Here is a 25335-nt window from a genome sequence, read left to right as displayed (position 1 = left end):
TTCCCTAATGCTTGAATCTGGGCTGGACCTCAGGGGCAGTACACGTTTGCCCTACCTCCACCACTGCCAGGACAACACGCCTGGGTTAGGCACCTGGGGGATGACACCTGGAGCAGGCCACAGTGTCCTCAACAGGCCCAGACATGGGATGGAGTCAAGCCAAGGGGGCCCAAGACATGGGCTAGAGCCCAGCCAAGACACACAGAGCTGCCTCAATAAACAATGCCCATACACTACTGAGGTTTTACGCACTGGGAGCAACACATAACTAACCGATAGGGTATCATTGGCATTTTGTGTGAGGTGCTTCTTCATTATGAGAGCCTGTCCCCCGCATGAGGGGACGGGTAGCCCCAGCCCACTAGCATTCTTCAGATGGCTGGGTCCAACTCCAAGGGCATCCACATATTCCCAAATGCCACTTGGAGAATCACTGAGATCCAGTGACCTATGAGACATTCTCAGCTATCTAAAAACTTTTAAGTGTTAAAAGGGATGTAATCAGATACTCTAGCTTTCCAAGTCCACTTCCACGTCCTTGCCTATCTGGAGATTGCCACGATGCCAGCCCTGTAAGGCCAGGAAATTGGAATTCTCATTCCACCTAAGATCCTATGAGCCAAGTGACCCGTTCTGCTCTGCAGGATTAAACCCAGATCCTCGTGGACCCTCCTGTTTCTCTAACTCATCGCCCCCCATACTTACACCAGTGACGTTCTCTATGTCCCCCAAACCTGCCTTTGCCTGCACACCTCCATGACTTCGCACACGGTCTTCCCTCTGCCATGCCCTCCCTCACCTCACCCAGTCTTCTCCACCTGGTTACCTTTTATTTATTCTACCATTCAAGGTTCAGCTTAGATGGCACCTCCTCTGTGGGACCTTTCCTGGCCCTGCCAGCTAAAGCGGGCCCACTTCCTCTCTGCTCCAAGAGCACTCAACTCGTAAGTCCACGAAAGCACTTGTCAGCTTGACCTGGAATTCTCTAAGGACAACTTTCCCGGCGAGGTTGTGACTCCTCCCCACGGCCCCGAGCACCGTGCCGAGCATATGACAGGAGCTCAGTATTCCTGCGTTACACGCATGAGCAATATCTGCGGCACACAGGAGACTGGAACCACTGTGAGGTGAAAGCCTGGCCTTCTCATTTTCCTTCTGGATGCTTACTGTCACGCACAGACGGTGATCATTCTTAAGCCATCATTGGGTCCACTATTTGCCGTTCAAGAGTCTGTAATGACGGACCGGGTTTTGGACAGCAAACAAGCACCTGCCAGGCTCCGAGCAAGGTGCTGGGCACACACGAGTCCCTTTCCTTAGAGCCTCCCGGGAAGCACGTGCAGCTTCATCTGACAGTTGAGCAAGGCGTTTCAAGATCTCGAGGTCACTCAGGGAGGTCAAGCCGGGGTCTGTGTCCCTCCACCACCAGCTGTCTCTCCAGGAGACGCTCATTCAGTCACCGCAGCACAGTGGCCGAGGTTACGGGGCAGTACAATCTTGGGTGAGCACACTAGTGATTTCACCCTTCTGAGCTTCAATTTCCTCCACTGTCACATGGGGATAATGACAGTCACTACCCTAGGGGACTGTAGGAAGATTCCAAGAGACCCTGCACATAAAGAGCTCAGTGTTTGGAGTGAGGTAAAGACTCAACAGACTCCCTATTAACATGGTTGTTATTACAAGTAGCAAAGGGAGACACCTGGGCCCCTGAAGACACCTAGGTCGGTGCTCTCTGTCCTCAAACATCACCTGAAAGAGATGGTGGCAAGGGTCTGGAGGGCAGGGAGGGCAGGGGCTGGCTGGGCCCAGTAAATCCCTGTTTCATGAGTGTCAGGGACAGTCCCCATTCTTTCTCCTTCAGGAGCCCAAATATGCCTGGAAACCATAACGCATCCTAGCAGGATACCTGACCAGTGGATATCCTCCCTCCCTTTCTCACCCGCACTGCAAAAGAACACACGCAATTATTCTCCTTTAGACAATAAACATCTGCAAAGTTCTTTGCGAAAGCAGGGTGTTTTTTGGGGGGGGTGCAGTTGTTTTGTGTTGTGTTTTTAATGTGTTGACAGCAGTGCACGGCTTCCAGTCCAATGGAAAGAGGCGTGGGAATGTGTGAGGATGTGTGCATGTGTGTGGCCAGGCACACGTGCGTGGAGAAAAGGGTCTTTCCCTGACAAGGCTTCAAAGGAGAAGTCTGCCATCAGGTGAGAAAGAAAAAGAGTAACCAGAACAGGAGGAATGCATGTGTGTATGGGGTTTCTCTTGCCCTCTGTACGTACACAGGCACGTATCCTTGAGTTGGGGGAAAATGATATTCCGAGGTAAACGGCCCCCACAGCCATTTCCTGAAAAGGACCCATATAGTGGGCTCCTAAAGGCAGGCGCTGTACCCCATTCATCTACGCCTCCTCCAAACCTAGAACGTCTAGAGCATCAAGTGGGCTCAATAAACCTGTAATAGATGTACTCGTAGCCACCGCGTGTTAAGAAAGGGAACAGTGACCAGTGAAAGTGCTCCCGGAACTACTCAAGTATGGCCCGCCCTAGCGGGGAGGGTCTACCCGAAATCCTGGGATAAATAGCATCCTTGTATCTTTGAACTTCATGGTACCAATAATGAGGTTCAGTGACAGCCACATCCCAATGTCCCCTGTGGCCATCCCAGTGCTTAAGAGGTAGGGTCTAAGGAACATTGTTGTCTACCAACCACAGTGGATATTGTGGAAAGCACATCAGGTAAGATGTCAGACATTTGATGTCAGAATTGTGGGACTCTGGACTCACCAGATACCTTCCTTGAGCTTTAATACATTTATTGTCAACATGGTGGACTGCATCTTCGCTTAGTTACTATGGAAGAAGTACCTACCATGTGCCAGGTGCAGCGCCAAATGTTTTCAGGGGCACTGCTTTACTAATTCAATCCTTTAGCACACATTTCTGTTTTACAAAGGAGGAAACTGAGGCTCAGAACGTTTCAGAAATCTGCTAGTTACACGGCTAGAGAGACACAGTCTGGATGAAGAATCCAGTCTTCAGACCTCAAACCAGGGAGCTTTTTACAACACAATGACTTCTCTCCCGGGGGATGGATGTGAGGATCCAATGAGCTGGTGGAAGATATACAATGCTCCCCGAACAAAGCAGGCCATAAAAATGTGTATGCAGTATGATCCCAATACAGCAAAAAGAGAAACAAAAAAAAAAACACACACACGGAGAATAGACCAAAGGGAACACATTGCAATGTTAACAAAGCTTCCTCCACGTGGTGGATTTGCAGATGAATTTTATTGGCTTCTGTCTACTTTTCTGTATTTAACCAATTCCCTATAATTTTCTCAAAAGAGCAAATGCATGGAAACGTAAACTGTATTTGTAAACTGTAGAGTGCTACACAGACCTAAGCAATGTCGTCATGATTACAACATGTACCTTTTCAAATTCTAATCTAGGACTGCTTATTGCCGACTGCATGACTGATGTTATCTCAAGCGGAAGACTCGGAACAGCTTAAAAACTGCCTCCTTTTCACCCAGGTTACTGGTAATTTCTCCAGGTAGACATAGAGCCAGAGTGGGGCTTTCGTGAACAGGACCTGAATGTTACCACACTCCACACTCCTGCCACGGGGGGAAGCTCGGAGCTCCTGACAAGCAAGTCACAGAAACAAAAGACTGATTTCTCCTGAGATAAAATACATTTGCTAAATTGCTTCTTTGGGCAACCAGCTGAGGCAAAGGGAGATTTGGACTCCAGGGAAAAATGATCCTTGAAGCAGTTTGCATTTATTTCTTCCCATCCTTAAGGACAGCGGCCGAAATGGACCTCACAGCTGCCCGAGATGATGGCTGAGGATTCAGAGGGGTTGGGGGTGTGTCCCTGGGCTCTGGCCTCACGGACTTCTGTTCAAAGTCAGGAGAAATCAGAGAGAGAGATCATGGGGATAACTGGAAACTGAGACTGGTCCCTCTGACACTCACGTTCTATGTGACCTTGAGCGAGTCATTTCTGCCACTCCAGAGCCAGACAAGGCTCTTAGGCTTCATAACACAGCTCTCGAGGATCATCAGGTGAGAAAGAAAAAGGCCAGGTAATGTGCTGTGACAGCTTTGCAGGCACGCTCTCCTTTAATACTCACACTGATGCTATGGGTGAGGGATGACTATCAGCCCTGTTTTACAGATGAAGGCATTTGTCCCCTGGAAGGTGTAGCTCCTTGTTCAAGGTCAGAAGATGAGCGAACCGAGCAGCTGAGATATTTCCTCCAGGCGTACGTCCTCCGAGGTCTTGTCCGTAGTGAAGTTAATCTCCGGCGCTCTGACTAGTTCTAACACTAGATGGTTTTGTGACTGTAGAGGACTGAATGCATGCATTTGTCTCAGTGGCAGAGACCTTCTGTGTCACCAATATTCACGTTCCCCTCTCTTCCTGGGGGCACAGCCAGGCTGTGTTTCCAACGTTCCTGCAATTTAGGGTAACTGTGTGGCCGAGCTCTGCTCAGTAGAATGTGGGCAGATTCTGGCTGCCACAGGAGCCGTATTTAAGGCTGTCTCAGGCACCATCCTCACTCTGTCAGCCAGAGGAAGAACATCCAGGACAGGAGACCAAAGCTCCATGGAGGGCAGAGCCACAAGATGGAAGGAGTCTGGGACGCTGGAGAAAAGCCACCTGCCAATCAGGAACACCCTTGGACTGTATGTAACTCATATGTGGCTAGCAGGCTGGGCCCGTCTTGTAATTGCTCATGTTACCTTAAATAACACACCCACTTGAACTATAGAGTAAGTGATGGAGACAGAGCACAGTGGATCAAGTAAGGCGTCTGTTTGAAGCCACCCATTTCTCCTTGTGAAACTTCTCCTTCTGATGCCTTGAAACAATGGGTAGAACTATCTGGTGGGTAAAATAACACTAGAGAATAGTGCTTTGTATGTTCAACTTACTTTGACAGCGATGACCTCATCTGTTATCTCTGGATCTGTATGAAACACACAGGGCTGCCTGTTGCCCTCAGCTAATGGATAAAGAGACTAGGCACCAGAGATTGGCTCAGAGAAGCAGGGATTCTAACTCACATCTCCTGAAACTTACTTCAGGGCTCTCTCCTGTGGTTATGTTTTATTAAACCACACAGGTAGAGGGCGGTGGGATGGGGTTAGAGCGCGAGCTCTGAACAACAGGGTTGCAGGTTCGATTCCCACATGGGCCAGTGAGCTGCGCCCTCCACAACTAGACTGAAGACAAAGAGCTGCCACTGAGCTTCCGGAGGGGTGGCCGGATGGCTCAGTTGGTTACAGCGTGAACTCTCAACAACAAGGTTGCTGGTTCAATTCCCCGCATGGGATGGTGGGCTGTGCGCCCTGCAACTAAAGATAAAAACGGCAACTGGACTCGGAGCTGAGCTGCGCCCTCCACAACTAGATTGAAGGACAATGACTTGGAGCTGATGGGCCCTGGAGAAACACACTGTTCCCCAATATTGCCCCCCACCAAAAAATTTAAAAAAACAACAACAAAAAAACAAAACACACAGGTAGGGAAGGATTACAAACTCATTGGTTGCCTGCTGTGTATATTAATCAGTGAAGTTTCAGGAATCCAAACCATTTATTTTTTCAACAAAAGAAACACAACCATGGGCCACCTATTCTTTCGTGGGATAGGAGAGGCATGGGTTTAGGTTTGTTCAGCAAAGGTGCAGCTCTGCCCAGTTCCGACCTGAGCTCTGAGGAAATAAAGAAGAAAAAGGCCTTCTTTCTCTCCCGGGTATCAGTATTAATTTGTACCTCACACACAATTATTAATAAAAGGCCCTTATTTTATGCTAAGCCCTGTGCTAAGGATGGGGAAGGAACCCCAGTTTCCGTACTTAAATTGTTCATACAGTCTGCGTGGGGGAAACAAAGAAGCAAATTTATAATTATAATACTGTGTATTCACAATACAAACAAAACTTAATTTCGGAGGGCATGTGCTATGACCCACACTGAACTAAGCTCCTGACCTATCTTACCTTATTTAGTCCTCACTGAGCCCATGAGGTAGTACTAATTATATAGGATTCCCATTTCATAGATGGGAAAACTGAGGCACAGAGAGTTTAAGTAAATGGTCTGAAATCCCATAGTTAGGATACCTCAGATTTTTACATGAGGTAGTTTTGCTCCAGAGCTGCCCCCTCACGTACGGCACGAGGAACCAGTTAGTGGAGGAAGATCCAGCCAAGAGGAGAAGTAAAGACACAGAGGCAGAGCACCTGGTGCGTTTGGAGCCGAGGGGCGTGAAAGAGGGATGTGTGCAAGTTGGAGCTGGGCAGGAACACAGCACACGGGTCACAATGGCGCCTGCAGTGCAGACGTATCTACTGAGGACCTTGACGCTGGCTCCTCTTTTCATCCCCTCCCGGGGCCACCCAGCAAACACTTTGATCCTTCAGGCTCCGGAATGCAGCATGCCGGTGGAAGGTCACTAGAGACCGGCCTTGGGCAGCAGCCCGTCTTAGGGCTCTGGGCTCTGCTGCGCACCGTGTGATTAAAGAGCTGGTGACATGCGGCTCACACGTGAGAGCAATAATACATTCTGGTCTTCCTCTGGGGTTTCTCTGGCATACAGCTGTTTCCACAGAGCCATCTGTTCCCTGGCACTGCCGTGCAGTGATGCTGTAAAGTGTTTATAGAATCTGTTTATATGTGTCTTATTTTTAACTTCTAATTGAGTCATGGTGATGCTGTTGTCTTTTCTTCTTAGTGAGCTCGGTGTCAGGGGACGGGGCCCCTCAGGCAGCTCACCAGCCTTGCAGCAGGAGGGAGCCGAGCTTGGAAGCCCTCCTCTCGGGGGTGAGGCAGGGATCTCAGCGCAGCTGGAAGGGAAGGCGGCCAGGACAAGCTTTCTGGCCAACTCTGGTAACAAGAGCACCTATGGCTGGCAGCACTTGGCATGCCTTAACCCCTTCTACCCTCAGCCTAGCCTAGGTTTGTCTATGACCATTCGGTAGGTGACAAAACTGTGAGGCTGTGGAAGGTGAAAGTTATGCCCAGTGTCAGAGGTCTAGTCCTGGAGCCAGGCTTTCTGATTTCAAGTACAAGAAACTTTCTAGCACACCACAAATGCTTCAAGAAAAGCTCTTGAAAGAGTTCATTTGTTCACCGAAATTTGCTGAGCACATATCAGGTGCTGGGCATAAAGATCTATGGATAAATAAAACAGACAAAAATCCATGTAGTCACAGAGCTTTCATTCTAGTGGGGGGAGACATGATGGACAAAATAAGTAAGTCAAAAATATATCAATTGGTGATAAGTGCTATGGAGAAAACTAAAGGAAGGAGCCCTAGGTGTGCCGGGGTAGGTAGGGTAGGGGGCAGGTATTGCAATTTTAGGTGGGAGAGGAATACTGCTCAGCTGTGGGTCAAGCTCAATACCAGTTCCAGTGCTGCCACCAACCCATTCCATGACTTCAATTCTCTGAGCCTCCATTTCCTGCTCTATAAAATGGAGCTGATAATACCTACCTGGCAGGGTTTGTGAACGAGCAAGAACGATTGATTATACACGTAAAAACAACTTGGAGAACTGCTGAATGACTTGTTGTTACGATGATGCTCATTTTCCATATGGCCTTGGTTTGTCACTGCCGAGTTAGGTAGACCCAGTTTCAAATGGTGGCCCCACCACCTAAGCGTTGTGTGACTTTGGGCGAGTAACTCATCTCCTCTGAGCTTGGGTTTCCTTATCTGTGAAGTGTGATGCGAATGCTCACTTCCCATCTCTGTCGGTGAAGACTGGAGTTGTATTTCCCTTTCTCTTTCTCTGCAGGAAATTTCCAATTGTCAAAGGCTAGAAGAAGCAGAGACAGGCCTTGGAACAGCACGGAGAGCTGCCCCAGTGCGGGAGAGAACAGAGTGACTCGTGCCTAGGACACGGCTGCGCAACAGGCTACAGCATGTCCACTGTCATCGCTGGGAGACTGGTACTGGTTCCTGGGGTACTGTCTCGGCGAGGATACTGGGGTAGGGATGGAGCGTTAGGTGGAAAGAGTGGGGCCATCAATTAGTGACGTCTGCTGCGGTCATGGCATAGGGGAGCTCTAAGTCTGAAGACGCTGTCTACTGATGTATAATTCCATATAAAAGCAAAAACTATTTGGTGTCCAGTCTTCCCCCTCCCCCCAGCCGTTTTTTACACTTTTTGGATGTTTGCCATTTTTCCTAATTTAACTTCTAACACGGGAGTGGATAATTCCTTTACCATTGTTTTTTCTTTTTTTTTTCTTCTTTTCTTTCTTTTTTTTTTTTTTTGGCTGCCAGGGGATGGATGAATGGGGAGGTGAGCGCAGAAAGGGTTGTTCTGAAGCTGATGAACTGAACGTGACAGCAGTTAGAAAGGAACCTGCAGAATAAGCAGCAAATAGTCCAAGGCCATTTCCTGCCAGGATAAACAGCCTCTTCCCTCCTCTGGCCAATTCCTGCCTTCTCAGCTTGCTCTATGCGATTGTAGTCATTGAAAATTGTAAATTTTTAGCATACTTTGGTGACTGAAGGAAGGGCATGTACTTTAGCAAGATTCCCACCCCAATTGGTTAAAACATGTATGTTTTAATGGTTTTGCACTTAAAAAAGTGAGTTTCCTCTATCTGGAAAATTCCCCTAGGTGGAGGAAGTTCTCCTTAATGATGAAGCATCACTCTATAAATACAGTGCTTAGGGAGAGTTGCATGTTTATGAATAACACACTGAATGGAGACATGCTACACTATCTGCCAGGCTGTCACAGACAACAGAGGGCGGCCTTAGTTTGCTCCAGGGACAAGACTCAAATTAATGGATTCCTTACAGCAGGGAAGATTTCAACTCAACGTTGGGGAAGAATGGCTTCGCTCTGGTTCTTTCTAGCAGTGGAGTAAGCTGTTGGAGGTGGTGAGCTCCCTGTCTCTGGGAGGATTCCAGCAGAAGTCAGATACAAGCCTGTTAGGGATGGTGGTAGGGGGTGAAGAATATCTGTGATTATCCAACTGTGTTCTGTGGAGTCCCCGGGTTTCTTGGATATGCTACAGGGGCTGGGTTGCTGAGGAAAAGGGAGAGAAATGCTAAGGTATAGAATTCTAGCCTCCATGACCATGTCAATAAAATAATAATAACTAAAGCCTATTGGATGCTTTATTGCGTTACACAAATTAACTTATTGGTTCCAGGGAGACATGCCTGGACGCAACATGTCCCATCAGCTACCGTCACTCTACAATACAGTTGGAGCCTGATTTCCTCCAAATCAGACTCTAAAATGGGGGCCTGCTCATCACATCTTGGCTCCTCACTGAAGGGATGAATCCTCTGACTTCCTGATTTTATTTCTTCTTTTGGCAGCAAGTCCCACCAGGTGTCCTTCCTTCCTACCTGCAGTCTCCTAATTGGAGGAGAACCTTTTGGGATGATTTGACCTAGAGCAAATGTGACAGCCCTCACAGCCTCAGAGACAGAGTTCTAATGACTCTCTAGGTTCCTCTCTCTGCCAGGCCTTTCTTAGAAGAAAGGCTAATAAAACCCGAAATCCATTTGTGGTATAACAGACTGTTATCAGATGGGAGGGCACTGTGGCATGTGGGGGGAAAAACAAGAACAAAACAAACCCCAAAACGCATCCGAGCGAACACACTGTTCCCGGTGTCCAGTCCCTCTTTCTCGGTGATTTAACATAACTTAGCCATGAAACGCTATGACAAAGACATCACTGTCCCCATTTATCAGAGGCTCAGAGCATTCCTATGATGTCCCTGAGGTCATGTGACTCTGAAATGCGTGTTCTGGGATGACCAGAAAGCACACAGTGAAGAAATTATAATAATGCAAAAAAAGAACTTTCCAGCTCTTTCTGTTCTCACCTTGTCTTCATTTGAATCTGAATGGGCCATGCTTGAGTTTATCTCCAGTCTCCACTGCTTGTGCTGCTCCCTCCCTCCCACTCAGCACACTTTCCATACCCCTCCCTCCTCCTCAGCTGTCCTCTAAATCTCACCTCCTCCAGGAAGTCTTCCCTGATACACCTTCGCGTTCCCAGTGTGTGCAATGTCCTTCTCGTGTACTCTCAGAGCACCACCTCCATCTGAGCACTGATCACACACCCCTGGATTGTCTGCATCCCTCACTAGACAAGCTTTGTGAGAGCCAGGCTTGGATCAGCAACCCTCCCTCTGGATCACTAGCCCTGCACCTGCGATGGTTTGAATCACTGTATGTCAAGCGGCTGAACGAGTCTTGAGACTTTGTGCCATTGGAGCCTTTTCCCATCTGGGATCTGCAGTACAATGAAGAGGTTCCTGACTTCATTTCTTCGAGACTACCACCATCTGTGCACTTGTCACAGCGCTAATGACTTCTTCCCACAGAGCCGGGGCATCCAAGATCCTGCCCTTTCTCTCTGGTTGTCCTCGCAGATAACGCTTGACATGCTGCAAAGGACCAGGAGGTGACACTCCCGACAGAGACGTGGTCCCGGGGGTGTGATGTTGCAGTGCCTCTCCTCGCCCTGTCCCTGCCCTTGTCCCTGACGGCCTGTGCAGCCAGAGGAACTTGGCTAGAGCAGGGCACGGGGACCTGCTGTCTTATTCATGAGTGTCAATGGCATCTGCTCCCCTGTTCTTAGCGCCCACAAAAGAATCCATCTCTTCTTTCCGTCCCCACTGCTGCTGCCCTTAGGTCACAGGTCCATTGTCGTCTTATTGCCTGGGATGTGGTAACAGTCTCTAAGTGGTCTCCCTGCCTCCAGTCTTGTCCCTTTCATTCTATTCTCTACAGAGTGATTTTTCTCAAAGGTAAGTCTGACCAAGATTAAAGCCCTTTGGTGGAGCCTAAATTCCGGAGCACGGCCACGGCCCTTGTGGTCAGCATCACGCTTCACCCCTCTCCCAATGGGCCCATGCACTAGTACCCACACTGCCAGCATGTTCTCTCTGCGGGCTCTACTGCCTCGTCCGCTTTGCCTTTACCGGAAACTTCCCTCTTCCCTCTTAGTTATTCAATTCATTCAATAACTATTTATTAAGTGGTTATTATGTGCTTGCTTCTATCCTGGGGGAGGGGACCCCAGAGGTGAACAATATAGGCAAAGTCTCTAACCAAATGGTCTTATATTTGGGGGAAAAAAACCTAGGAAACAACTGCATGAACTAAAAAAAATGTGGACAGTGTATATACTCTGATGAAAAGAAAACAGGGCACGTCATGGAGTGACAAAGGGTTCCTTGAGGCTGAGGAGGGTCAGGGAAAGTTTCGGCAGATGTCACATCTGAGACGTTTAGACACATAGGGGCAGGGTGGGGCCGCTGGTGGGGAAGTAAGCACCAAGGGCCGTGGTGAGAGGGAGAGCGCCTGGGATGGAGAAGGAACGGAAGAGGCAGTGGGAATGGCTCCTGCAGTATCAAGGGCAAGGATGTTTGGGGGGAAGACAGCCATGGTGAGCACTCACAGAAGGCCGCCCTCTCGTTCATGGGCCTCCCTGAAACGGGACACACTGTCCTCTTGGCATCTCTAACACTTGTTACATGGCAAGCAGCTCACATGTAGGGACAGGGGTCCGCCTCTAATTTCAACCCCAGTGCCCGTTACGGTGCCTGGCAGATGGCCGGCACACACGCATGCTTACTGAGCAAACAGACGCAGTCCACAAATTCCGAGAAGGACCACGAGGGACTTCTCCCCCCTCCCCGACCCACCAGGGAAAGCTGGTGGTAGAAAAAGCCGGTGAGTCATTCATAAAGGAAGTCCCACGTTGGAAGACACTGACAGCCCATGGGGGAACCCCTTCATATGATGACTAAGTGATGGCTTCATCCTGCAAGGCTTTTTATGAGCCTCTTCCATGGACGAAAGGAAGAAAGAGGCAGAAGGACAGTCTTTATGTAGCATTTGGAACCCTCAAACGTTGATGATAATGAGAAATACTAACTTGAGTAAAGAGAACTGAAGGAAAACCCGAAAGAACACAGTGTTTGTGGCAACCTCTAAATGCTTCCAGCATCTGACAGTGCAAGTGCCTAATGGTTTTCTTTCCTCTCTTGCCAGTGGTATAAGAGGGCAGACACTGAGAAAGGCATCCGGGCTGATGCAGAGAAAAAGGCTGGAGGTAGAGGCGACTCCGCTGTGACTTGGGGGGCTAAAGGCTGGGTGCTCAAGGACAGAGAGCAGAGGTGGCCTTGTGACCAGTCATCCTGATAAAGGTCAAGGTGAGTGCATACCTCCAGACCCTCCCCTGCCACTGGGAGCCTAACAGGTTTCTCATGACGTCCAAGACAAGACTATTAACAGGAGCAATAATAGTAATAAAACAAAATTCTGACTCTCTAACCCAGCTCACAACACCCTCCCAATCTGATTCCTGCCGACCTGCCGCTCAGCTTCTCCCACTGTCCTCTTCCCCACCAGCCCCCGGGCCCACAGGCAATCATCCTTCAGTTCCTCACATCCAACCTGCCCTGTCCCAGGGCCTTTGCCCCAGCTATGTGCTCCACTAGGAAGTACCTCCTTTGCGCTTCTCCTTTTTCTCCTCAGCTTTATTGAATTGTATCACTGATATTCAATAAACTGCACGTAGCTAATGTGCATGGTGAGCTTGGACATATGTACATATTCTTATTAGCATCATCTCAATCAAGGTAATACACATACCCATCCCCTGCAAAAGTGTCTCTTTGTCTTCTCGTGTGTGTGTATGTGTGTGTGTGTGTGTGTGTGTGTGTGTATGTATGGTAACACTTAACATGAAATCTACCCTTGGAAAAAAAATTTTAAGTGCACAATACTGTTAACTATAAGCATTTACTCACCTTGTATATGTAATTTTACGCCCATCGAACAACAGCTCTCTATACCCCTCTCCCCAGCCCCTGGTCACCAGCATTCTGTCGTCTACTTCTCTGTGTTTCCCTATTTTAGATGCCTCACGTATGAGGAATCACACAGTATGTGTCCCTCTGTGAATGACTTGTTTCACTTCGCATGATGTCTTCCAGGTCCATCCATGTTGTCACAAATGGTTAGATTTCCTTCTTTGTTAAGGCTCAATAATCGTCTATTGTGTAGATACCACATGTATCTTATCTATTCATCTGTCAGTGGACACTTAAGATAGTTCCATGTCTTGGCTATTGTGAAGAATGCAGCAGTGAACATGGGGGTATGGATATCGCTTTGAGATCCTGTTTTCGTTTCCTTTGGCTATATCCCCAGAAGTGGACTTACTGAATAATAGGGCAGTTCTATTTTTACTTTTTGAAGAACCTTCATAGTCTCTTCCGCGGCTGCACCATTTTACATTCTACTGACAGTGTATGAGGTTCCAATTTCCCCACATCCTTTGCCAACTCTTGTTATCTTTTGTTTTTTGATAATAGCCCTCCCAACAGATGTGAGGCGATTATCTCATTGTGGACTCGATGTGTATTTCCCAGATTCTTTGTCCTTCCAAAGCTGACTCTTTCTTACAGTCAGGTCTCAGATTAAATGGCACCTCTTCAGAGAAGCCCTCCCTGACCCCCCAAACCAATGGAGTTGCCCAGGGGCTCACTGATATGCCGTGTGGAGCACTTGCCACTGGCTGATAACTTTTCCTAATAGTTTGTGTGGGTATTAATTTTGTCTTCCTGCTAAAATACAAGCACCATAACAGCAGGGACCATTGTCCTTTCTAACTGATGAATGGTCGGTGCTCAGCATAAGACGATCCTCAGTAAATGTCGCTGACTGAGTGAATACATCAGTTTCTTCTGTGTCTCATTACTAAGGGTCAAGGAGAGGGTAGGGGACAAATATTTATCAAGTATCTAACATACGGCAGACACGGAGCTAGGTGTTTTACATGCAATTTCTCACTTAGTTTTAAAGCCTCGCTGTAACAGTGTTTCATCCTCATGTGACAGTTGAGGAAAATGAAGCACAGAGAGGTTGAGTAACTTGCCTGAGGTCACACAGCGGTAACTGGAAGGGATTAAAGCCAAACCCAGGTCAGCCTGACCCCACATGCCCTGCTTTTTCTGCACGATGTGCTTCTCCTCAGAACTTCACATCAGTCTCAGCTTTGCTCCTTGCTTGCTGTGTGACTGAGAGAAACCTCCTTAACCTCTCTGAGCCTAAATTTCTTCAGCTCTAACTGAGGGAAAACAGAGGGTGTCTCTGAACATCAAATGAAGTATAGCATATGCAAAAATGAGAAACAGTAAAGAAACAGGAAAGTACCGATGTTGCCTATGCGTGTGACTGCCACCTAACACTCTTCACTCATGCTAACCACTACAGGAGCCTGCTACTTGTGAAAAATCTCTGGTATCCCCCCACGCACGAACCACACTGAATCCTGGGTCTCCTGTGGGGGTGCCATGTCCACAAAGACCCCAGAGTTTCCTGGCTATGCAGAGCCCCTTTATCGTCGTTTCACTGATGTTTTTGCTCATTTTGATTCCTCTGCTTGGAAAACCCCTTCTGACGCCCCCTAGTCTAGGCCAAGTGTCCCCCCTCTGCATCCACAGCAATGAGCACGGAAGCCAGCTGCCCATCTCCCTCGCCAGACGGTGGACTCCCAGGGCAGGGGTGGGGTCTGGTTCTTCCCAGGCACGCCCTGAGCCTGGCGTGGAGCCTGGCACCTGGGAGTCCTTGGCAGACCGGCAGAGAAACCGCCCCTGCGCCGTCGAGCCCCCTGAGCCACTTACGTTTTCACTGTTGACATCAGCTTCACTGGGGCAGCCAAACAGTTCCCGCCGCAGGAGGTTCCCGTCATACTCCAGGAAGGTCAGGTAGAGGTTGCGGAAAAACTCCACGTGCTTGTTCTTCACCCGCAGCTTCTTGGGGGAGTTCCAGTGAATGACCTGGCAGGGTGATAAGGAGGCTGTCAGGCGGGGCGGACCTCGTGCTTGCAGGGAGCCACCGCTGGGCACTGGTCTAAGCATTATTTGTGGGCTTGCCCATTCATTCATTCATTTATTCATTCATTCAACATTTACGGTAGAGTGGTAGAGAGCAAGGGTGCTGAGGCCAGGCTGCCTGGGTTCATACCCTGGCTCTTCTCTAGGTCATTTCACCTTGGGCTAGTTCCTTAACTGCTCTGTGCCTCAGTTTCCCCATCCGTGCAATGGGAATAGTAACAGCTCCTCCCGGTGCCAGTGGAGAAGTTTTTGTATCTCAGCTCCAAACCTGCTTTGTGATGCCGAAGGTGGGACTCTGCAAACCCTATTTCTGCTTTGTCAGCTGCTCCGTGAGGCGCTGCCAACAGGAGCCATGCGAGGGAGACTGAGAGTCTGGAGGAGGAAGAAGGAACTTGCTCCTTCCTGTTGCTTTCTGTTTCTGTGAGCACCACCCCACCTCCTTTCTTCACGCCGGAGCTGGCACGGCCTTCCTTTAGCAGCAGCTAACATCCGTTTTTGCAGTTTTTCCAACTTCATCATCCTCCCATCCCTGCCCAGGGCTACTGCCTCTGGGGTTGCCTGCGACCTCAGCCCAGGTCTCCGTTCCAGCCCCAAGTTATAATAACTGCCACTGCTTCCCTCTGTTCCTGCTGCTCCAGGTGTGGTAGCTGTTTCCTGCAATGTTCTGGTTTTGCTTTTTTAGGGACCAAGTGAACATTTTTAAAGATTAAATGCTCTATTCCAATAATTGGTGTGGTTTCTACCTCCAGCCAAGACGGGAGGAGACACTGTCTCATGGAGCTGCTGTGAAAATCGACTAGTTAATACCTGTAAAGCATGTGGGTCATGTCTGGCATAGGGTGGGTGCTCAATAAATGCTGACTCTGACTATTAAGTGTCTGCAGTATACCGTGTTGGGACATGACCAGAGGGCCCTGTTGGCAGTGCCGGCCCTCGGCCCGTTCATGGTCTGCTGGGGAGACGTGTCTGGACGTAACAATGGAGGGAGGATCAAGAAGAAAGAGTAGATCTGGAATGCTCAGAGAAGCATCGCAGGAGAGGCCTGTGTTGGGGCCGGCAGGGTGAGTGGGAGCCTTCTGCGGGGACAGGGCCTGAGGCAGAGGGGATGGTGGGGAGATGAGCCAGGCAGGGGGAGGAGCCATGAAAGAGTGTGGCTCATTTGGGACAGAAGTCATGAGTTGCCGCTGGAGCACAGCAGCATGGGTGAGGGATGTGGCTGCAGAGGTAAGCAGGGGGACACCCTTTGAACGCGGGGACACATTCAAAACTCAGACTGCATCAAGAGAGATGTCTAAGGATGGGGAACTTACTAACTCTGGGTTTTAGGAAAGTTACTCTGATTATATTGAGAAGAGGCGAGTGGTTGGCCGAAAGTGGAACCAGGGATGCCAGCTAGGCGCCAGCTGGCATTTCCAGCAGGCACGGCTCACCCTCGGCCGGGAGCTCATCTATCGAACACACCCTCCATCGGCTATACATTCATTGCCTTCTTGTAATGCTCACAATGACCCTCACCAGGAATGCAATTTGAAAGAATAAACTGGGGAGATGCCCCTTGCCCAGGACCACCAAGCTGGTCCATCAACATTGGAGCTGGCATTTCAAACGTAAATGGGAATCAAGGATTCTCAAACCCATGTTCCTTCCTCTACACCACGGAGAACAGGAGAGAGCAGGTTTTAAAAACTTTCCTTTTCTTTTCCTGCTCTGTCACATCACAGAGGAAACAAAATAACTCTCACCTTTCCCTCTCATCCTGGCTTTCTCCTCCCATGGTGGTGAGACTGAGGAAAGGAGCTGGGCATACAGGGCTCAGTTGCTTCCTGGCTCCCTCCTTCGGCACAGTCTGTCTGTGAGAGCCTGCGGCAGGCCCCAAGGCCTGTGATCTGAGAGGTCTGGCTCCCTCAGGGGCCCATGGCTGTATGGCAGCGACAGCTCTTGAAGCTGGCTGGGTATGTGCTGCTTTGCAAGACCAAGTACCTCTCTCAAGGAATAGCAGGAAACCTGTTTGGCCCAAACCGCATTCCTGCCCTTCCACACCCAGCAATGGTGTAGCTGCAGAAAAGAACCAAGGCTGTCAGACCCGCTGAGGTTCAAATCCCAGCTATGCTCTTTACTAGCTGTGTGTGTCCTTGGGCAACTTGTTTCTGGGGCCTCAGTTGGCTCATGTGCAAGGTGGGGATGAGTCACCCTGACTTCACAAAATAGTTCAGAGAGTTAAGCAAATGCCTAGCACAATACCTGCGTGTCAGGGTGGCCCCACATATGTGGGCTCTCTTCCCTGAAAGATGGGGCCACCAGCCTGCACTACTAGTGTCAGTGCTCCTTTCCTGGCTGCCAGCGTGAAGTCTGCTGTGGCAGTGAGTAAGGAAGTGGGCGTTTAGCCTTCAGAAGAGAGCAGAAAAGACCTGGCAGTCCTCTTTGGAAGGAGGCCACTTGGTGGCACTTCCATTTAAAGGAAGGATGAGCACCACATTCGTGGGTCTCTTCCTGTGCCTTCTGAAGGGTGGAGGGAAGGAGAGGGAAGCCTCTCCCCTGAGAATACACCTAACCCGGACATGAGGAGGTCCTGGGCCTGCATTACAATAATTGCACATGAGCTGGTGTCACTCACATACGGTGGGGATCACGTCTTTGCTGCCAAACAGTTTGGTGCTTGCCAAGTGCTGAGGCAGCAGGAAGGCTGATGGATGGGCACATGAGCCAGGAAACGTGCGCTTCCTCAACAGGGGGAAACTTGATCTAAGGGAAAATAAGGGCTGGCCAATGTACCACCAATCTCAGCTTATTGTGCACCAATCTGCCAGGCACCTGGGAGACACTGTGTCACTCACTTCGTCACATAAGGCCAACTGAATCCCATTGTCCAGTTTCCAGAAATGGTACTTGACTTGCCCGTATCTCACAGGTGGTAAGTTGCAGAGCAGAGACACCAAGTCAGCTCTAAACCCGAACCCCAGGTTCCTAACCGCAGTTGAGTACTGTGTTAATGGATGGAGCACTTGACAGAAGAGGAGAAAAGTGACACGTATAGACGAGAGGCGGCTTGCCCAAGGTCACATGACGAGTTTGGCCCAGGTTGGAGCTGGGACTAGGGCTCTGGTGTCCTCACCCACCCCAGGTCGTCTCTTATCCCATTCATATCTCCTTCTGCTCTGTGTTTGCCTGGGGAGCGGGGTTTGGGTATCACCTACAGGCAAATTACTGGGGTTATAGAAAAAGCAGCACAGGTTAAAGGAAGGGAGGAGAAGAAGACGGTGGGGTCATTGACAGGCCAAGGGGGTTTTAGAAAACTCTTTACAACTGGGCTTCCCAATGATAGGTCAGCCCACTCAAAGTCTATTAATGGATATTTAGTTACCTTTTTTACCTTAGGTTTTAATCATCAGAACACAGAATGCTCCATTCGCCTGTGCTAGTCTTCAGAGAAGTAAATAATAACTATTGTTTATCTAATACCCGTTATATGCTACATATTAGACCGTGTGCGCACGCGTGCGAATGTGTGTTCACATTCAATCCTTAAACAACCTGGTAAGGCTTGTTCTATTATTATCCCCATTTTACAAATAATAATCTTGAATCTCAGACTAGTCCAGGCCAACTTAGTAAGTGGCCAATCCTAATACAAAATCACGTCTTCCTTGCTCCCAAATCTTTATCTTTCTACTACATCATTCATTCCTTCATTCAACAAATATTAAAGTGAGCACTGACTATTGCCAGGCACTGGGAGGGGCTGTGAATGCAGAGGTGAACACTAGAGCTCATGCTCTCTTTCTGGAACTTACAACTGAGAGCAAGAGGAAGACACTAAATAACTGTCCATGTTAAATTGCAAATATGATACGTGCGTTTAAAGAGATGTGAAAGGGAGGACGGGCTACTTCAAAAATAAAAAAACCAAGGCCCAGAGAGAGAAAGGGACTTGCCCGGAGTGACACAGCAGAGGGAGCAGTCGTGCCTAGCTTGCATCTCTCGGGGCCACTGCTCCTTCCACTAAAACCACGTGCCTGCCTCTGAAAATCGGACTCAGGGTCACTAGTGCTGGTAATTTTGATCAGTGCTTGTCTGACTACTGAGAAATGTCATTTCCTGGTCCCCTGAGGGACAGAATCACCCATCATTGCCGGCTTGGGGACAGCAAGCTGGTGGAGTAGATGACATTTACTGACAAGCTTTCACACATGCGATGGAGTGACACTGGAGAATGTGTCCAAAATAGATTTTTACGAGGAGCTGGTAAGCACCCGTGAGTCTCCGAAGCTCAATGTGAAAACCTATCATAACTTACTCCACTTGCTGAGGCACGCTAGCATAGTAATAACAATAATTATTACTAGCAGCGAACATATACTGCCTGCTTGCTATGCCCAAGCCCTGCTCTGAACATTTCACTTGTCATAGCTCACTGATTTTTCATTCAACACTCTAAGTGATATTCTCATTATGCCTTCTTACACGTGAGAAAAGTTCAGCAAATCTCCCCAGGTACACAGCTAGAACGTGGGAGAGTCAGGATTTGAATCCAAAGAGACAGAGATATTAGGATTCTATCCGTCTACCTTCTGCCAGGTCTGTAATCATTAAATGACTCCGTTGATAGAAATGAGCATGAGATTTACAGAAGACTACAGGAATCAGAAATGAAACCTACTTTCCCCTCCTAAATACAGAGACCCCATGTATCCCTGGGATACTAAGGTTGCTTGATTTAGGACTTCCCAGAGACGCAGGCTGAACCTCCGGCTCGGCAGGAAGCAGAGAAGGAGGCGTCCAGGTTGCGTGCCAGGTGGGCTGTGGAGGATAAGCCAGGCATCGGCGCCCCATGGGAGTGATCTAATTGGATCTGAAATATCTGTAAAGGCTGAGTGTATGTGCAGACTTGGAGTCAGCCTGCAGTGAGCCAGAAAAATTGATGGAAATTGATTACTGTCCAGGAAACTTAAACATCATCTGGGAAGAGAGCAGAAGTCAACAAGATTAAAAGAGAAATAAGAGACGCTATCACCCCCAAGGACACAGGAAAAAGCATTACAAAGATAGAAACGAGACCTCGGTACAAGGACATGGCTATGGGAAGAGGTCAGTCAAAACTTCAGCTTCTTAGAACCCTGAGGATTCATAAAAATAATTCATGGTACGAAAGTGCCATGAATGGCACAAAAATAGGAGCCTGTGTGCAAAATGCCAGGTGAATAAGAACAAGAGCCTTACGTCTTCCAAGTCACTGAGGTAAGGGGTTTCTGGAAAACGGATCTCTGCCTCAAGACCTCCACTGACTCTCTATGACATACAGAATAACATCTATGCTCCTTAGGCTGGCAGTTAAAACTGTCGTGAACTGGCTCCCACTTACAATCCCCAGTCTATCTCCAGGCTAAAAAACTTCCCGGTATTTCTTGAACCTGACTCTCATGACTCAGAGCCTTTGCATGTGTTTCCCCACCTCCCTAGAATATCCTTATTTCTTCTCTACCATGTGAATGCCTGCTCATCCTTCATAGCTGAGCTCACATGCACTGCTTGTTTCCCAGACCACAAGTGGCAGAAGGCTGCCTCCTAGTATGTCTCTCTCTCCACTCCATTATTCATTTCTGATAGAACACTAATTTTATTTAGAGTTGCAATGTCCCCAGCCCCTGTGAATAGCTCATGAACCCTTTATAATTTAGCCAGTCATGATCCCACTGATTCCCCAGACTCCCTTGCAGCGAGTGGCGGCAGTGTGACCCAAGATTACCCAAAAAGATACATGGAGAGGCATGATTCTGATTCCCCAATAATAAAGTGCCGTCCTCCTCCGACCCTACCCACCTTTCTGACATAAATAGAGATGTGACGACTGGAGCCATGACAGCCATCATGTGACTGTGAGGGAGAGGTCAACACATTTGTGTCTACAAACCAATGTCTATAGCTGCCTACTCCAGAATTCTCAGCTAAGAAATTCAGACTGCCTGTTTTAGTTTTAGCCTCTGCAAATTGGGTATTCTGACTGTCATTGTAAGCATTCCTAATATTAACACCCGAGGCAATTGCTGGGCCCTTCCTCATGTTCCAGATTCTTGCATTTAACCCTATTGGAGAAGTCGCTGTGCGCTCTTATAACGATTTGTTGACAAGCCTGCACCTGGCAGCATTGAAATGTGAATTTCTGGGTGGGCAGGGAGCATGACTTATTATTATTCACCCTGAGTGCCGTAGTGCCTGGCAGGTAGTGAGTATTCAATAGCTGCCCTTTGGTGCAAAAATGGAAATCATGATGATGACATTCTCAATAATCTTCACATTCTGTCTACAGCAAATCAGTCATAAAAACCCTATTAACGTGGGCTTTAGGATGGAGAAACATATTCCTTTGCTTTGTCTGAGGGCCAAACAGCTTGTCATTTCTCTCTTGAAGGAGTTTAAACTCCCTCTGTTTTCATCTTGTTTGGTATTTCAAGAAAGACAACAGTCTCACACGTCCCTTTCCTTGCCATGTTCAGGATGACAGTGTGTGGTACAAAGGGAGGAGTAGTCGGACCTACGAGCCAGTCCCGGCTCCAGCTCTTATCAGCTGGGTGGCCTGCAGTAGGTTGCCTAAAATCCCAGAGACAGTCCCTCAGATGTAAAAGGGACATAATAGCAACTGCCTTGCACTGTGTGGTCAAGACCAGGACCGATGGAGTGATGGGCATGAAGGCACATCGCACGTGTTCACTAAAGTACACAAGAAATCTGGGTTTCGACTTCATGAATCAGTCATCTAACCCAAGTAGGGAAGTTGGATGAAAATGGAGTGTCTGTGTGGAAAGGAGGAATAAAAAAAAAGATTTAAAACGAGGGACTGCAGATTGTCACAGCCTGGGGCAGAAAGGTAGGATGGGTACAGACATACAACGTGGCCCAGAGAAGAAGCTGGGCCGGGGCAGGCTCCTCCTGGCCAGATCTCAGGAGCGGCCCGAAGAGGGGGCCATTCAGGAAGGCAAACACTTTCCCATGGGTTTCAGGCACTGAGCTGTAGGGAGAGTGCTACAGGCAGGGAGGTAAATGTCACCCTGCTTCTCCCCAACTCTGTTCCTCAAACAACTTAATGTATTCAAACCTCTGTTTTCCGACCTGTTAAAAGGAAATAACAATATCTGCTTGGGAGGATCAATGAGACAAGAGAGGTATAAGTGGTTACCGAGGAGCCTGGAACAGACTGGTACCCAGTCCCCGTGAGTCTTGGAATATTCCATATTCCATTCCCACAGGATGCTCTCTAAAGTAACACTCCTTCAGTCTCTATTTAAGACCTGGACTGCCGGCTCCTTGGATGCAAGATTTGTGCGTTGTCCAGCTCTGCACTCAGTGTCAGGCTTAGGCAATATTTGCTGGCTGCCAAAGGGATCCACTTCAGGTTTTTATTCCCCCATCGACTGCTGAAGATTCGTTCCAACTCTCTTCCTTCTTTTTTCCCATTCCTGACAATATCTGGTGGCAGCTATTAAATAAAAATAGTATCCTTGATTCGCAGACTCCGAGCACAAATGCTCTGTGACTCTTTCCTCCTTTTACTCAGCTTTTTTATTGCTTCTTGGTTTTTACAACTCCCGGGGGGCGGGAGGGGGGATCTTCTCAGACAAAAATGCATCATTGCTCAGGAAAGGAGAAGAAAACATACCAAACTCAGTGATGATTCAGTGCCCTCAGTTGGAAAATGTAGACACTTAGGCTAGTGCGTGGAGCCAAGGCCCAATCCTGTATCTCATCATTTCTTTTTCTGTCACCTGTAACATTTCTTATTTTTCCCTGTCTGAGGTAGAGGTTGGGGAGAGGAGAACACTGACAACAGGAAATTGGATACCTTTGGTAATACTCATGGCTCTCAGAGGATCATAAATCCATTAGAAGATCCAGCTATGTTCTCTAATGTTTGTTATGTTCAATATTTTGGGTTCTTTTTTTGGTATAAAATGGGGGTAAAAATCCAATTTGAATTCTGGTATGTGTTGAGAATTCCAGACAGACCACTGATAGTGGGAAATGGAAAAATGATGCACATGGTGTAAGAATCCTCCGCGAATGCTGCCTCAGGATGGCTTCTCCCGAGACACCCAACATACGACCTGTGGGTGATAAGCAGCCCTGTGTTCCTCCTGTCTCTATGGAAGTAATTACTACGACTCGACTCACATGGCATCGAATCCATGTAGTGTTCTCCTGGGGAGTGCCTCTGTGGATCTGGGGACAAGGACAGAGGGAAGCGGATTCCACCTCTAGAGATGGGCATGGAGTCTTTAGCTGAGGAATTCTATCAAGGCTGGTGGAGGAACAGCAGGGAATGGAGTCCAGTAGGATTTTGCCAAGTTAGCAGAATTCGGTACTGCCCTTGGGGGCCGGCACCGTATGATTCACTGCTTGGCAACTCTGGGAAGGGCAGCAGCGCTTTCTGTTCCCAGCGGCACCTGCCATAGCGGCCCACTATTGCTTCTTTGTGCTCTGCATGGTTCCTTTGCAGACTAAGACCCTGCCTTCTTCCTACGGTCCTGACAGCACCATCCGTCATGCCCAATGTGCCTGAAGCATGGGCACATGACTCAGGGTGATGAATGAGTCATTCCGAAGAACACCGAGATGGGTTCAGGCATGGGCACGTGTCCCATGAAGGGTAAACACGGTCCTTCTGCAGTCATTGAGAGAAAGCGGGCCTCTTTCTTCAGCTTGGGATCGGGAGTGCCAGTCACTCTTACCTTACCCTGCTCTGATTTCTTCACAGCACGTTCACCACCCAAAACAACCAATTTTGTCATTTGATTTCTTGTTTCATATCTGTATTCTGCATTAGAAGCTCAGGGAGACCAGGGTCTGCACTGTGTCGTTCAGTGTATAGCCAGTGCTCGGAACAGTGCCTGACTCATACCAAGTATGCAATGCCTACTTGCTGAACGACTAAGCTCTATATAGTGGCAGAAGGAAAGGGGGGAGAGGGAGGGAGGGAAGGTAGGGGAGGGAGGAGAGAGAGAGAGAGAGAGAGAGAGAGAGAAAGACACCTGCTATAACATTTGAGCACCCATATCTAAGTGTGTTGGTGAAGAGGGCGTGACATGGTGCCCTCAAATACTGAGATGTACTGGGTTTAAAAGTGCCTGGGTAACTGTTCTACCAATCATACATATACCTATTTTTAGTGCATTTAATAATATTAACAGTAGTAACATTAAACTAAAATAACCCTCGCAAATGAACACATGGCTTAAAAAGAATCCTATAGTATAACCCAAAGTATAAAATAAATACAAATGAGTCCATTTGGATACAAATGGATAAATAAATAAATGGGGGAAAGAGACAAATCTACTTACAGAAGAATCCCGATAATATATACAGAGTGCCAAAAAAAGTATACACATTTTAAGAAAGGAAAACTATTAAAATTGTAATAATACATACCGCTAACAAAAGAAGAATACAAGTCACGTTTGATTTCTGCAATTACAAGAGGTGCTCAGAGTGGTTACCATCAGTGTCCAGACACTTCTAATTATGGCGAACTGCTGCTTGAGCAACATTGACCAAAGTGTATACATTTTTTTGGCACTCTGGTATATATTCCACCTCCTTCCAGGGTGGGATGTTGCGACTCACCACTAAACAATGAAGTATGAAAGGGAAAAATAGTAACTTTATAGTAGAGAAAGCTGGCAAACATCCCCTTAACCAAGGGAGGACCGTTAAGCCTCCCGAGTGATGCCCTGTGTGGAAATCAGGCCCCTCCGGATACAAGTGACAATAAGTAATTTGCACGTCACTTCTGTGATAGTCTTTCCCACCACCTGTGACCTCAGTCTAATGATGAGAAAATACACCACACAAACCAAATTTGAGGGACATTTTATCAACTACCTGACCAGTATGCCTTAAAACTATCAAGGTCTGTCATGGAAAACAAGGAAAGACTAAGAAACTGTCAGAGACCAGAGGAGGCTAAGGGAACAACAGCACCTTAATGGAAAACCCAGTAAACTGAGACTAAAGCCTCAGTAGTTGATAGCAGCACACCATTTTTGCTTTGGTAGTTTTGACAAGTTCACCTTGTTATGTAAATGTTAACATTAAGAGAAACTGAAACTGGATGAGGGGGATAGGGACTCAGAACTACTTTTACAACTTTTCTGTAAATCTAAATCCTTTCAAATAAAAGTTTATATGAAAAAAACAAAAGGAGCCCTACAAAGCAAGGACAGATTGAGAATACCAATAGGACCAGCTCACATGACTGACAAGAAAACAGCTGAGCTGACAATTCTGCTCCCATACGAGCTCTTCCTTAGCTACTTTACCAAGTATAGACATGCCCACCTAATTAGATCTGACAAGAAGTTGGCAAAAAAATTTAAACTCTCAAGACTGTTTCAAACATGGATTTACAATCACAATCATTAAGGAAAAACT

At 48.0% G+C, this 25335-nt stretch overlaps 1 protein-coding gene across 5 annotated transcripts in view; it reads right to left on the bottom strand.

Moving 5' to 3' along the window:
* LARGE1 (LARGE xylosyl- and glucuronyltransferase 1) overlaps positions 1 to 25335 on the bottom strand; it is a 492234-nt gene that overhangs the window by 34023 nt on the left and 432876 nt on the right. For all 5 annotated transcript variants that reach the window (XM_081059772.1, XM_081059773.1, XM_081059774.1 and 2 more), the window contains one exon: positions 14701 to 14856. In XM_081059772.1, coding sequence (XP_080915898.1) covers positions 14701 to 14856 — 156 coding nt within the window. The remainder of the gene's footprint in view (positions 1 to 14700; positions 14857 to 25335) is intronic.

This window comes from Rhinolophus hipposideros, assembly GCF_964194185.1.
Source record: "Rhinolophus hipposideros genome assembly, chromosome: 9".
NCBI classification, from domain to species: domain Eukaryota; kingdom Metazoa; phylum Chordata; class Mammalia; order Chiroptera; family Rhinolophidae; genus Rhinolophus; species Rhinolophus hipposideros.
The sequence above is the reverse complement of the archived record's forward strand: the minus strand, read 5'-3'. Positions and strand labels throughout refer to the sequence as shown.